At 30.7% G+C, this 16,361-nt stretch overlaps 1 protein-coding gene across 1 annotated transcript in view; it reads left to right on the forward strand.

Annotated features, from left to right (window-relative positions):
- Positions 1-4,097: 4,097 nt before the first annotated feature.
- LOC145328362 (uncharacterized) overlaps positions 4,098-16,361 on the forward strand; it is a 47,805-nt gene continuing 35,541 nt past the window's right edge. The window contains exons 1-2 of the mRNA XM_080171992.1: positions 4,098-4,183; positions 8,834-8,993. Coding sequence (XP_080028118.1) covers positions 4,098-4,183; positions 8,834-8,993 — 246 coding nt within the window. The remainder of the gene's footprint in view (positions 4,184-8,833; positions 8,994-16,361) is intronic.

The raw sequence follows: 16,361 nt of genomic DNA on the forward strand, positions 1-16,361 counted from the left end.
TATCTTATAATAAAAATAGACAAAAGAATGATACAATACTTTGCTTAGATATGATAATTAAATCTTGCCTTTATTGATTTATATCGTGCTAATCAAAGGTAATTGAGATTTTTTCATTAATCTAACTTTAATTTTTAAACGCTAAAACTTCTCTAAAAAATACTTGGTACGGCTGCTATGTCAGACCCAAGGTTTTATATTCTTCTCCTTGTTCTTTGACTTAGGAGACTCTTATTAATTATTAATTGGATTTTTCAAACATTTTCACTTATCATTTGAATTTAGATAAAGAATGAGCAATTTTGTATATTAAAATGAGCATTTATATAAAGTTATTAACCTTTGTCTTATCCCTTAAGATCCCTGATTGCTTTCCATTATTTCGCTGCATATAACTATACACATTCTTGTTCATTGTAAAAAATACAAGGATGACAATATCCTTAAGTAGCGAAGCACAAGAAGTAATGGATGGAAATACGGACAAAGTGATTTAAAAAGCAGTTGTACTGTATCCATAAATCTAGAATGAATTCTCATCTGTTTTTTACAATTTGTATATGTTTATAGCATAATAGTCTATCTTGAATAGCAAACGAGACAATCACATTACTAAATAGTTTACTAACTATTTGACGATTGAACGGACAGACAAAGTAAGTATTAGAGTAGCTTCGCTACTAAAAAAAACATGAATACAGTCTTGCAGAACAATACTTTAAAGTATAACCGCAATTTTAATACATAATAAACGGAAGGGGTAATAATAATATTTTACAATTATAGTTGGTTTTCAACATTTTCAAGTTATATATCATGTAATAGTTAGTGCTCATAGAATGTAGCAGAGAGGAGTTATACAGCAAAAGTGTTCAAAATATAAGATGCTAATTATGATATTAGAGTAAACACCAGAGGGGAAGGGGTAAATGACTGTATCTCCCCATTGCAATGACCTTTTGCCGACTCTCAATTTGGTTTTTGAAAATCAACCAATGATGTCGGGAATATTAACACAGCCAAGTAGCAGAAAACAATTTGCTAGCAGACGAAAAAGGTCATTGGAAAAGGGATGAAAGTAGTTATCTGTACATATATCTATACTATAGATCTGTTATTATGATTATGCCTTAATATATCATATCAATTTTAAATCAATACATTGATTTTAACATTATCAAATTCAGATTTAGAACTATCTGTTATAAACTGCCAGACAGACTTGAGAATAAAACATTCGCTATGATAAATACCACTTTTTAGTTGTTTTGTGTGAAAATTTGAATATTGAATGGACGTCTGGTTTAAATGATCTACATTCGTGGCTTTTTGCTTTTTAAATACCATCACATACTAACTTTATTAATTTGTATTTTAGAAAGCCTTACTTATTATTTCGGACAATTTGTTTGATAACGAAAAGGTAGAATTTTTTAATTGAAAATAAGATATCATAAAATTGTAATAAAACTTCTTCATTTGATAAATTATTTTCAATAATAATACAACATTTAAACCAAATTGTAAACAATACTTCTTTAAAGACTAGAATTATTGGTTGATAAGTTTAGACACTGATGATATATACACTGATACAGCCCAATAAATATTATTAATATTCTTGAAAGTTTTTAAGCTAACAGCAACCCTTTTTAAGGGCGTACAAATAATTAAAAGTTGTGTGTTTCAACCTTTTTTAAATAGTCTGGATTGCTTTGGTTTTTGTTTTCAATTAAATTGTTACTTATTGGTCAAATCTAGCTCTATTAAGAAAGGTTTACTTTTATTCAAGTAAACTTTCAAAATGCAGAAAAAATCTGTAGTGTATGTAATTAAGTTTATACAAAGAATACAAATTAATTTTCCAACTCAAAACCTTGTTTCTGCCTTTGGTAGGCCGGATTTTTAGTTTAAGAGACAAGAATGACAACTGTCAAATTTAGCAAAAACTTAACATAGTATTCTTTATTGTTGGAATTTTTTTCTAATAAACAATGCCGTCATTATTTTAGCTTGTAAATTTGATTAATTTGCTATAAAAAGCTAAACAAACATTTAAACCAAAAAATATTTGTTAAAACTGCTGGTTATTGCTTTATGGTAAAATAAGTTTACAAATTTTATTTTGCTTCAAATGTAAAGTTCAAGATTATTACATTTTAAAAGTTGATGTTTTATTTGTCGTACGGAAAAATGACACGAAATTTTGTCAATAGGAGTGTACTTGATATGTAGATAGAGTCATTTTATTTAGGGGCGATTTTTCTGTAGAGGTTGGTCGTACCCTCTCCCAAAACAGTTATAAATCTTCCCAGTACCTATGAGAAGCTACATTGTAAAGGAGAACCATATCGGTTTTGGGGTTAGCGAGTTCCTTTTTGTAATAACAAACAGACAGACACAAACATCATGTTATTTTTTAAAAGGATAATTCTACTACCTAATTGTTAATATTCCTTGCTATCTAAGGTCTGCATCCCATCAATGCGTTTTCCACAACTTTAATGGATAAACTTTACACAGTTTTAGAAGGGCAACCATTTTTCTGCTATGGAACTCTTATTTAAGTAGCGAAGCTACTTTATAAATTACTCTGTCAGTCTGTCCAATCGTCAGTCAGTAAAGCTATAGGGGGAAATATCCTTCTTTTTCTTCCCCTCGCATAGACGTCCTTAGGGGGGGGGGGTGTTAAAGGGGCGATTACCCCTCCCCCCAAAAATGAATTTTTAATTTTTACCCCCCCCCCTCAAATAAAAAAAATGCCTCTATGAAATAAAGATTACCCCCCCCCAAACTTTTTATTTTCAAAATTTTACCCCCCCCCCCAAATAAAAAAGCTTGGACGCCCCTGTCCCCTCGTCTTCGTGATCGACTAATAAGAGTTTGCTCTATAAATTACTTTGTCCGTTGTTATTCCATGACTTTTTTTATGCATTGATTGATTGATTGATTAGCCATAGTCTAAGTAGTCATGGAGTAGTCTGAGACACTTTTGTATAGCCACTAGGGCTATCATGCTCCACGTTCAAGCACATTATGACTTGACCCGCTATCTCATGAGAGCTACTCATTATTACCTCACCCTCGCTGAGTATGACAGGTGTCCCAAATTAAGTCACCGTAATGAATGCCGCTCTCTGCAGAGGAGCTTGGGATAAGGGTAGTATTGATATTATGTACTTGACTATTAAGTATCCAAACTTACTCAATAATCCCCTTCTTACACAACCAGGGGAAGTTGCGTGAATGTATTCAACTGAGAAATTCGAGTTGCCACATGGGGACTAGAACTCGAACTCACATCACCGTAACTCAGTGCGTTACCACTGAGCTACGACGCCCCTTTTTAGTACATCGCTACCTATGGATGTTGTCATAAAAATAATTTAGAATTTAAAAAATGGAAAAAGTAATGTTATGAAAAAAATTAAATTATTTCAATTTCACAAAAGAATTGGATAAAAAGTTAAGAAAAATTACTCCATTAAAAGATGAAAAAGTAGAAAATTTTATGAAATTATAAATTTCTTTTGAAAGAATTTCACACACAGTTTTCAAGTTTTCAGACAGTGCTAGGTAAACACAGGGAGACAGGGATAGTGCAATGTATGATAAATTTATCTTCTCACTAATTTTACATCCGTACATAAGGATAGCTCTGATTTGGATACGTTGATGATTTCTGTGACATATAGGTAAATGTTTAGCAAAAAGTTGCCATTTTATATAAACGAGTTGATATTTAAAAGCACATTTATAATTATTCTATCGTTTTCAAACCTGTTTAAGATTTAGGAAGCGTACCCACACTTCAATCTTTACAGAAAGTCTGTACGTCGAACTGCCACTCTATAAATTGTATGTACGTCTATCCAACCGATACTAAAATTAAAATTACTTTAAAAACCCTATTTTATTGACAAATATTTGATTTTGAGAAAAAAATTACTATACAGTAAGTTATATATCTCAAGAAATTATCATTATTAGTGATACATTAACAATACCTGCTATTTTTACTGTAATTTTTTTATATTTCTAATTTATTGTAAGTTCAAGTCTGATTTAATTTCATGTACATTGAGTTTCCAACGACAATGAACCTTAAATCTAGTGGCGGAGCTACCAAGAGTGATCAGAGAATCGCTGAACCTGATCCTTTCATTGACTTCTCATTAGGCATGTTTGTTGCTATTTATAATTACATTCTTAAAAGCAGCGTTGCGGAGCCGTTTGATTTTGGTGCGGCTCCGGCTTCGACCTATAATCAAGAAAAACTCGAAATATTTTTTTTCCCACGTCTATTTTTGACTTTTGAAGGTTTTAAAAGTTAAATTTTTGATATAAATGGACTTGAAAAACTTAAAATGGGCATTTGCATATGACAAAACAGAGTTACCAAATTATAACTTATAAAAAATCTCTTTATTTATCTAGTCCGGAGCCGGAGCCATTTTTTAACGAAAATTACGACTCCAGCTCCGGCTCCAGCAAAATATGGCGGCTCCATGGCTCCCGGCTCCGGCTCCGCAACACTGCTTAAAAGAAAGCAGAGCGTTTGTTTACTATTCTAACTCTCCCCTTCCACAAATGCAAGCATAATCCCCACAAATTTTGCAATACAAATTAATTTCACGTATTAATAAAATATTGTATAATTCCTGTAAAAACTATAATAATCAAGATCATCTATGCCCAAATGTAACGAAGCTTAACTAAGCTGATCAGTTTTTAAAAGTTAATGTAAACAGATTTGATAAGAATAATCATTTTTAATTTGCTCAGTTTATTTTACTTAATTAGTCGCGCAGTACTAGAGCCACTGTGTGAGAATTATGACAGACGGACGTAAGGACATGCCCTAGCTATAGATTAGCTGTGTCATATCCTATTATATTAAGTACTAAATCTTTTTTGTCTGAAGCTTAAGATCTCAATAACTACTGAATCGATTGGGTTCTCTATTTAAGGTATGCTTCACATAGGTCTTGTGATGATTTTATGGTATTTTTTTTTCAGATTTAAGTCTTGGGATGATTTTAAGCTATTTTTATCCCCTTGCTGCACCTTCAATTACTTAGCTCTTAGATGATAGGGGCGTAGACGCTAGTAATCTAAATATTAACTCATTAATTTGAAATTGAGTTATTTGAAGCAAAAATTTAACTCTTACAGACAAAAACTCTTAGTTTTGAATCTAATGAAATTAGCAATATAAGATATTTTATCATTTTCTCGATATCAAATATTGAAAATCAATGTTTGATTTAAGTTTTAAGATATTTAGTTCTTAGAAACTAAAACACTTATGATCCTTTTACTTTTTAGTAGCGAAGCTACTCTATAATTCGAAATGTCCGTCCGTCCGTCTGAGACAGAATAGGGGAAACGTGATTTTCTCGGCTCCTGTTTAAGATAGAAGGCTGAAATTTCTTGACAACATTCCCATGAATATGGAGCATAATTAAGTATAAAACATGGATGCCAGTCGGACCCCTTTTTAGCAGGTTTTAGACTATTTTTATATTTTTCTAATTTTTCTCCATATCTTTGGTGTTTATGGTCCGATTTTCAATTTTTTTTTCAGTTATAGATATCAAAATTAAATTTCCTGTCGGTTAAAGAAAACAAGAATGACGGTTCGACTGCCTTTTTGCAGGTTTTAGGCTATTTTATATTTTCACATTTTTCTTCATATCTTTGGTGTTTATGGTCCGATTTTAAAATTTTTTTCAGTTATAAATATCAAAATTAAATTTCCTGTAGTTTTAAGAAAACAAACATGGCAGTCAGACTGCCTTTTAGCAGGTTTTGGGCTATTTTTATATGTTTTACAAATTTTCCCACATCTTTGGTGTTTTTGGTTCAATTTTCAAACTTTTTTGGGATATTAGTATCAAAATAATTTTTCCAATTGTTATGGGCATCTTTTATGTCGTCATCATACAAAATAAAACAAGGTTTCTTGTTTATTTTCTCCGATAAATATATTCTTGATTTTAAAAAATACACTTTAAATCTACTTGTACACATTCCAGTTCACGTTTTTGTGCTTCGCTACTTATGGATGTTGTAATCCTTGTTTTGTTATTTGTTAAGAACTACACAATTGTCTTAGCCCTGGATTTATGTATATACCTTTTTTTAGTCTTTTAGTTATTTTATCAAAAATAATATAAAACCTTTCTTCAAATATTTACCATTTACAAAATGCAGAATTTCACAATTTGTAAAACATTAACTTATTATAATTGATTCATTGGATCACAAGATACTCACCTTGTAGCTGGCTAAAACAACGATCCACTCCTTATTACTCCATCCTCTCCCCTCTTACCGAATGAACAAACTGACCAATAAATGATGTCGATGTTAGCAACCTAAATTGACGACAATTTTTCTTCAGTCTTAAAACCACGTATATTCTATATTAATATTGTTGTTAATTATCATCCGAATACAACAGTGTTGAATATTATTATTTTTTTTTGTTAATTATAGTATAAAACATATACAAATTAAAATATTGTCAAGTGTAACGCGCTGTATGCCCAGTCATGTATAAAATGTGTAGCGATCATTATGGCAAAAAATTAACAAGGATGATAAATAATATTTATAAGTAAGAAACACTAGTCCCCAAAGTTTTGAAATAACGTTTTCTTATTCGTTGGTTCAACGACTTTGGGCACTTTTAAAAGGAATTTTGTTTGGCTGGTTCATTATGTTGAGTGTCGAAACGTTTCAACAACTAATTGTAATCTTTATAAGGGGTTATTTTGTGTATCATCATTGGGGATTTACATCAATTTATCGGCTATTGTCTTTTCCCTTTAGATCTTTGGAAAGAACAAATAAGGTGAATCTACACAAAAACGTAAAGTACCTGACCTAATGACGGATGGACATAACCTAGCTATAGAGTAGCTACGCTACTAAAAAAATTAGGTGGCGCATACACATTATTTATGCCAAAACATTTCCATACACTTTCCCCCTGTTTGGGGCAACCCTTACCCCCTTTTAATTATTTCCCCTTTTATCTAAATTCATTTCTTTTTTGTTGCCAAGTTTTACTTCCCTTTTTTTACACCCTTGACGTCCACCACCCCCCCCCCCCCCCCCCTCCGAGAAGATTGATATGAATATGAAAATGCTTTTTTTATGATTGGTAGCTGCTAGCATAAAGTAATCAGAAAAAAGACCAAATCTTTTTGGAAAAAAATCTAAACCTTTTTTAAAAAATTATTTTATAATATTTTGATAAACAAAAAAATAAAAATAAACAAAAATCATAAATAAAAAAAAGTTAGGTACATAAAGCAATGTAAATTTTATCTTTGCAATTACATAAGATTTTTTTGTCATCTTAAGTAATAGAAAGCTTTAAGAACAATTTTTAAAAAAATAATTGATTGAAGACTTAATAATTCCTTTTATCCCTGTGAATTAGAGACAATTTGATGTAGCTATGAACTTGGAAACAAGGTCAATGTCATGACACTTACTGTTTGGGAATATTTAGATTAATACATACATATTTACACTGTTAAAAATAAATTATTTCATGTTTAAAATCACTTGTAACAACAAACACAAAATTTCTGCAAGATGTAAGCTATGGACTTCCTAGCCTTGGTTATATTTACAATGGTTTTCACGTTAGGAAAAATGATGCAAAAATTCCATCTGTGAATATATAATCATAATCCTTATATAAAAGTAATAGGATGTTTGTCTGTCTATACTGAAAGATCACCCTAGCCGTTATGGTTCTTCTTTCCAATGTAACTTCTCAATATTCCAGGGAAGGTTTCTAACTATTTAAGAAGTGTTATTTTTTTAAAGATATCTGAAATTGTTGCAAAAAAGTTGCAAAGAAATGTTCCATTGAAAATTTGCATGTTATACAGAGGTCCTGAGTCTGCTAGAATACTAGAGAGGCAACAAGCTTTGGCCAGGTAACTTTTTAATAATTTCAAACAGTGGAATCACCCCTTTTAATTAAAATAGGAAAGGCCTAATGGATATACAGTCTTCTGTGCAATCCACTGCTGACAATATGTGATTTAAATGCTTTTGATAAAGAGAGCTTAAGGAGTAAGACAATGTACCCTTCTTAACATATTAAACGTAATTACCTCACGTGTAAATTAAAATTATTAAAAGCGAAGCTTTTCTATAATTAGGGTCCGTCCGTCCGTCCGTCCGTCCGTCCGTCCGTCCGTTCGTCCGTACGTCTGTCCGTCCGTCCGTAACGGATAGCTTTTTTCGTTAATTTAGGCATGTTAGAATTGTCCTATCGTTTTAAACTTTGCATAGTGATTCCTTTAATAGCTAGGTACGATTTCAAAGCGTAGCAACTCAATAATCATTACCAGAATTATCAGATTGATCTGAATTTTGGTATATTATTTCCTTGGACAACAAAGTATAATGTTATAAGCGAAGCAACTCTATAATCAAGTCCTAAAAATATAAGTATGTCCATAAACATTATCCTGTATCCAGCAGTTTTTCAACAAATTTACTTACAATTTTTGTTTGACTCTTATACATTTATATTCTGATTATTCAGTTCGGACACTATACAAATGTTAATGTCCGTTTGTCCTACCGTGCTTCGCTTTTATGGATATTGTCATCCTTGTTTAGTTAAAAAGTTTGGGCATTTCAAATCAAAAGGCAAAGTTTTTATATAAACCCCATAACTTTTTAAATCCAACGAATAGAAGAACGAGTTTCTGAAATTTAAATCAGTTTAATTTTACAGTCCTATGTTCTCTCTGCAAATCTAATCGTGACTCATTGTTTGAAATAAACTTTTTTTTAGCAAGCGAGAAAGCACCCACCACAATGGCCACCATGCAGCCCCGCATCATAAACAAGCCCCTCACCATGCTGCCCCTCATCATGGTGGTCAACAATCCTATGGCGCACACCATCAAGCCCCTAAGAAGAAAAATCCACAAAATTTTGATTTGGGCAAGCAGGTAAGAGAATCTCGTGTTTCTTATCCTTATAAAAAAGCAGCAGAATGTCTGACTGTTTTGTGTAATTATCTTAAGATCTCGGTAACCACTAGAACGATATGGTGTTTTATTACAGTTGAGCTTCTTATAGGTCCAGATTATGTTTATTATAGGGATGGGTAACTCCACCTTTTAAAGAGAAAATAACCTACGGAAAAATGCCCCCTTTTCGTGAGCGCGACGATAGCAGCTACGCTGTTTCTAAGCTATTTACGGTAACTTAGATAAATTTTATTATTGGCTTAGATTCTTTAATAATATGATGTTCTGTACCGTCTGCTTTTAAATATTTTGTCATCTTGGCATTTAATATCAACTTGTTAACTTTTTGTTACTGCATTATTAATGCAAGTGATATTCCTTGTTTTAAATTAAAATAAAACAAAAATTAAATTTTGTTGGGTCTTTTTCCTTATTAAATAAATATATAAATTTGATTTTACTGGCAATACCTTAAAGAATTTTAGGCGTTTACCTTATAGTGTTATGTCGATCATAGTACTCCCCCTTCCCCCCATACTTTGTTTATAAAGACAATTTCAAATAATTTTTTTAAATTTCTTTAAAACTGGTTGTGATAGGTTAATGTGGTACTGCTTACTAGCCCCGCAAGGTTAAGTATCTTAAGTTAAGGGGTTAGGCAAAGGAAAAAAGCTCCCCCTCCTCATTATAAATATATTTCAAAATATCGGGGTAGGGGATTCAGTGTTCGACATTGTACATTGAGGGAAAGCACTGAGTTTTAAATAAGTAAAATTGTAGGCTTGGTAGGAAATGCAAAATTTTGCAATGTTAAATCCACTCCTAAAAACATTTAATTACAGTATATTAACAATTTAGTTGCAGTTAAATATACTGCTAATGTTACTGTGAAATTATTGTATTTATTGTCTATTGGAATTGTCTGAAATGCCATTTCTTTGATGACCTATAGGAAACATGGCATATAGGCATAGGCATAAATAAAAAACATGAAAAAGATATTTGCAGTTTTCAGTATCATAAGAAGCATGAGAAGTTTTAATGACAAAATAAAGATATAGCATAGCTTGTTAGATATAATTTGGTATATTAATAATAAGAATTTCTTTTAAATATCTAAGTTTGAATAATAATGTGTATTCCTAACTTTCTGATAACATCTAAGGAACTATAATATTATATCCTATGTTCAGGTTTAGAATACATAAATCTATCTAAGCCAGGGCTCGACAGGTGCAGTTGCATATTAAGTCTTTTTTTCATACCTTGGCTTTTCCCCTAAACATTTACATTATGATTTAAATAGACTTTTTCTTTCGCGAAAAATTGAAAATTTTAGGTAAAATATCCCAAAAAAAAGAGAGAGAAAGGAGCTTATTTGTATAAGATATCCAATTCGTTTCAGATACAGTCACACAAACATTCTGAAACTTTTTTGTGGGAGGAGTTCTTACAGGAGGATGGAGGTACCCTCCCTCAAAATAGGAAAAATTAACAAAACATGATCTATTAGTAGTAAAGGAAAACCATATCTGTCCAGCAGTTAGTGAGATCTTAAGCTATACACAAACAGCAGACATCCTGTTACTTTTATAAAAGGATTACAAGAAAACATTTTTGTTACTGAAAAAAAGAAAAAAAGACAAAATATTAAATAAACATAGACTCATAGTACATCAAAAATATAAATATGCAAAGAAGTATGACAATCACAATATTATTTTAATTTAATAGACTGTAAATGTAACTGGTACCTAAAGGTTTTATTGTTCTCTTATTAATAATTAAGTTTATATATAAAGTTCCTGATTCAGAATATAAAGCATTAAGGATAGTTTTCTGTAGCAAGATTTTTTTAACTATTGAACCGAGTTCTTCATTTTAGGGAAGCCTTAAATCAGTCTTGGGATGGTTTTAGGCCATTTCATTAATAAGATGTAAGTCTTGGGATGATTTTAAGCTATTTTTATGCCTTACCCTCTCTTTTTTAGTTCAAAGCCCCTAGATGCTAGGGGCGTTGCTGCTAGTACTATACAAATTAAAAAGTAATATGAAAAAATAATTATGTAAATTAAGCTTTACAAATAAAAATACAAGCTGACCAATATACAAATAGCATATTTATAGAGTAGCTTTATAAACATAAAAAGGAGTACTTGTACATAATCTCATAAATGTAAAATATGAAATATTATTACAATCTTTTAGTAGATTTTTTTATACACTGCATAGTACATTTCTTTATACTTTTTTGCGCTACAGTGATAATGTTAACAAAGAGGGGAATGCCTTGATCAAAGACAGGCGCAACTCCTTACAATACACTATTAGGACTTCAGAACAAAGGTCGTGCAATCAAATGGTTGGTTGTCTATAAGACGTTAAGACACGTAATCAAGCACTTTGTTAGAAAATTTTGGTTTAGATATACACCAAAATAAGACCTAGTTATAATAAAATGAATATTGATTGATTGAAAATTTAACTGGCAAAATACAAAATTGCATTAATGCTAAAAACATAATAAACATAAGCCAAAACCAATAATATAAAATCATATCATTTATAGTTAGCAGCGTAGCTACCCTTTAAGTAAAATATGTAAGTATGCCCGATTGTAAGTATTTAAGTAAAAAACTTCAAATTAAAAATTAGCCATTTATTGACATTAGCTGGCAAAAATTTTAGCCATTAACATATTACACAAAAATAAAGGGACGTCTCAGTCTGTCTCTCTGTAGCTAAGGGACTCGGTAACCGCTATACCGATAAGGTTTTTCTTTACAGTGATAATTCTAATTCTTAGGACGAGATAATAGTTATTTCTCGCATAGTATTATAAATGGCTTTCCGCGGATATAGCCCCGTGGTGCCGAAGGCACCGGCTAAAAAAACTAGTTTTAATCTTATGATTGTACATTTCTATATTCGTAGAAAACTGGATATAATACGATGCTAGACATAGTTTTTTCGTATTCATGAGAACAGGTTCCTATCCACCGGATTCAAATGAATACGAGAAAGTTTATTGCCACCCTCCAACAAGAAATCATCTTTAGAAAAATGCATCCCCCGAAAATATTTTTTCTTTACATTTTTTTATGATAAAACTAAAATTGGATGGTTCACTTTCACTCCATAGTAGTCTCTAGGGGATAGTCGATAAAACAATTGCATTGTGTTTGCTCCGCTACTTTTGTACATGTTTATCCCTTTTATAACCATTATAATCTCATTAACAATGCAAAAATAAAACTATCCTTTGGCAAAATTGAATTTGATCATTTATTTTCATTTTTATAGGAAATATATATATTAGTATTGCATATTTAGAAATTATGCTTTTTCAAAAACATTAAATAAAATAATACACTGTGGTTTTTTATGAGAACTTTTTTCAAAGCAATTTTAACCCACTTATAATTATCAGAATTTAATGACTGTGTTTACGCCAATCAATGGGAGGACGTGTTTATAAAATTTAGGCAATGTTCCCTCCTCCCTGGGAACTACACGTACAGATTGAAAAAACTATGTCTAGCATCGTATTATATCCAGCTTTCTACAAATATAAAAATGTACAATCATAAGATTAAAAACAGTTTTTTAAAAACATTCTATATTCGCGGAAAGATGTTTATAATACGATGCGAGAAATAACTATTCTTGTTGAAAAAAAAATTAATATTGCATAACATGTAACAGTAACACGTTCATTATGATTCTCTCTTTAAGAAACACAAAAGGTGTTAATTAACAAGAATGATTTTTTTTACAGTAGCTATATTTCTTGGGAAGCTTTCGGTAAAATCCCCCAAAATAGTCATATTTGACCAATCCTAGACCCCTTAGAAGCTCCACTGTAAAGAAGAACCTATCAGTCCAGCGTTTAGCGAGATTTTAAGCTATATACATTAAGAGATATAAGTTTTCCGGAATTGTAATGTAGGGAGTAGATTTGAAATCTGCATCAAATTTTAAGGATTTTTTATAAAATTCGTTTTTTGTATAATTCTTTATCTAAAAGCGGAAATACAAATTAAGTTAATTAATTTTGGCATCTGTGATTGGTGGATTTAAAAAATCTGCGCTCTGATTGGATGTCGTACATCATTCAACCAATTAAAGCGCAGGTAGTTTAAAATCCACCTATCCTATTGGTCAAAATTAATTAACTTAAAATGTATTTTCGCTTGTAGATAAAGAATTTTACAAAAAACGAATTTTATAAAAAATCCTTAAAATTTGATGCAGATTTCAAATCTACTCCCTACATTAAAATTCCGGAAAACTTATATTTCTTAATATACATACACACAGATAATTTTAATTTTATATAATAATAATTTGTGTTGCAAAGAAGATGTTGGCAGATTTTGATTATAAAATTTTAAGAATAAGTATAATTTACAGACCAATGTCCCCTTCCTCCCTGAATATATAAATGTTGCCTAAAAACAAGGACGACAATATCCATAAAAGCAAAGCTCTGAAACGGTTGGACAAACGGACATTAACTATAGTAGAGTGTCAGAACTTGATATAAAAAATATAAATATATAAGTTTTGACAAAATTATACAAAAATTTGATGCAAAACTTTTTAAATACAGAATACTGTTTAAAGACATACTGACATTTTTAGGACTTAATTATAGAGATGCTTCGCTTAAGATATTCTACCCTATTGTAAAAGGAATCAGTACTCCAAAAATCAGATCAATCGGATGATTATATCACACAAAAATTGTTGTTAAAAAATCAACATGTTTAAAATGGACGTACGTAAATTCTAGTAACGATTATAAAGTTGCTACCCTTACTAAGTCGTACCTAACTACTACAGGTATCATCATGCAAAGCTTTCCGTTACGGACGTACGGACAACCCTAATTAAAGAAAGGCTTCGCTTTTAATAACGATATTTAAAATTGATTATAATTAAACTGGCAACAGAACATGTAAATAGTAAACACGATAGAGAAGGATTATGTACTTAAAAACAAGGACAAGAAAATTGTTCATTTAAAAAAATATCTGTATAAAAAAAGAAAAAACAATTATGCTACAACAAAAATGTATGGGATGTTTTTAACTAATAAAATAATTTTAGGTAATTTATTGTAAGAAACTACCAAAAAGTTTTTTTTTTAAATTCAACTTTTAAAGAAATTATTTTAGTGGTTATTAGCCCTTTTTAAGTATGTGTACATTCTTTGGTTATTTACTCACAATAAAAGGCTTTAATAGCTGTTTATAAAATACAGTTTGACCAACATACATCAGAGTGAATAGAAGAGGAGTTACGCTCCACAAATTAACATTAAACCGACAGAAAACAAATCACAGTAAATACTTAATACATATATCCTTTTCAAACGTAATTACTTAAATTCAATTTTTGCATGTTTGTGTGTGAAAAAAAAGTGTTTATTTAATTTAATTTTTTTTTATGGTATTGTACTGCGGCAAAAATATAACTGTTTTTAACAATTTTTATTGTTTAACCTAGTACATATGCCTTATTTAAAAGTAACAGGATGTCTGTCTGTCTATTTTATGTTTATAAGTAAACTTGAAAAGTGGAAAGTGAATTGTAATCTTATCTTTCTCACCTAGAGTTCTCTAGGGGCGCAGCTGCTTGATATTGAAAGATATTGAAACGAAAAGGATTCAAGTTAGAAAATGATATTTTAAATTTTGGTATCAATGAATAATAAAGGCGCTTCCACACAGAGTACCTTCTTGAGCACAAAACCCAACCCCATTATTTTGAAAATAAATCCTTATACTAAAGTAACAGGATGTTTGTCTGTTTGTCTGTCTGTTTGTCTGTGTGTCTGTGTGTCTGTATTGAAGGATCTCGCTAACTGCTGAACCGATCGGGTTCTTCTTAACAGGGTATATTCTCATAGGTCCCGGGAAGATTTTTAACTATTTTGGGGGAGGGTACCACCACCCTTCCAAGAGAAATGATTTTTTTGTAATATGTGGGAGACTTCAACGTAACATAAAGAGGTATCGTAACATAAAGAATTATCGTAGAGACTTCAACAAGGGGGCGTAGCCGCTAGTTGAAAATAAAGGAAGGGTGGATAGTTTTCCGTTTGTTTGTCAAATACTTTAAGTTTTATTAGGTACTTAGAATACCCGATGGGGTATTTCAAAAGTATTTTAAGATCCTCCTATTCCTACTAATAGCTAAGTTATCCTTTTCATTGTAGTAGGCAATAATTTAAAGCTAAAATCTTAAAATTAGGTATTTATTTAAAATGTAAATTTATAATTTGCATGACATATTAGTAAATATCAAACAATATTACATTTTTAGTATTAATATCTATAACAATCAGAAACAATACATGTTAATTATGTAACAAATATATGGAAATATCAACAACAAATTTGTCATATGGATTAAGAATAAAGATGGTAAATATTAAAAGGATGGAATTTTAATAGTTATTTCTCGCATCGTATTATAAACAGCTTTCCGCGGATATAGAATGTACAATTATAAGATTAAAACCAGTTATATATCCGTAGAAAGCTGGATATTATATGATGCTAACCATAGTTTTTTCGTATGGATGAGAACCGGTTCTTATACACCGGATTCGAATGAATACGAGAAAAAGTTTTAGATTGTTTAATTTTTTTGGTCAGCTTTTGTAACTGCGTTACTGATAGACATGAGTTCTTGAATAGGATATTTTAAGGGATAAACTATAGGATCGATGATAAACAAAATTACCCTTATTGTATGTAGACTGAACTCTTGGTTGAAAAGTTTGAACACTGCTAGTTTGAACAACCATTCAATTACATAAATGTACCTAAAGTTTTAAGTTAGTGAATGCGAGATATTGATTATAAAACTTTGTGTACGATAATAAATTACAGTCCAATATCCCCTCTCTCCCTGCTAAATATTTGTCCGCGTATCATTGATATTTCCATTACTATTTAGTATTGTTTATTTGATTTAATTATTGCCTTATTGACGACATCTAGTGCCTGTAGGCTAATAGGACTTGTTACAAATTATAATTTACTACTGCTAATATATCATTTCCTAGTTTAGCCCCACTTGATCCGGATATTTTAAGTAAAATAAGACATGAAATATAAATTTTGAGATATTTTATTTTAATTTTATGTTTGTATTTGTCTAAAGCTTAAGATTTCAATAACATCTGAACTAAGAAAGAATCTGGGGTGGTTAAGGCTATAATAGTTTGGATTTAAGCTTAGGGGTTGTTTTAGGCTATTTTTCTAGTCCCTTTGATGATAGGAGTCAAGCCGCTAGTATGCTTTATGTAGACAAAATAACCTAAGTGATAATGTA

The sequence above is a fragment of the Acartia tonsa genome, chromosome 1 (assembly GCF_053477335.1).
Source record: "Acartia tonsa isolate MP-2025a chromosome 1, ASM5347733v1, whole genome shotgun sequence".
Lineage (NCBI taxonomy): Eukaryota > Metazoa > Arthropoda > Copepoda > Calanoida > Acartiidae > Acartia > Acartia tonsa.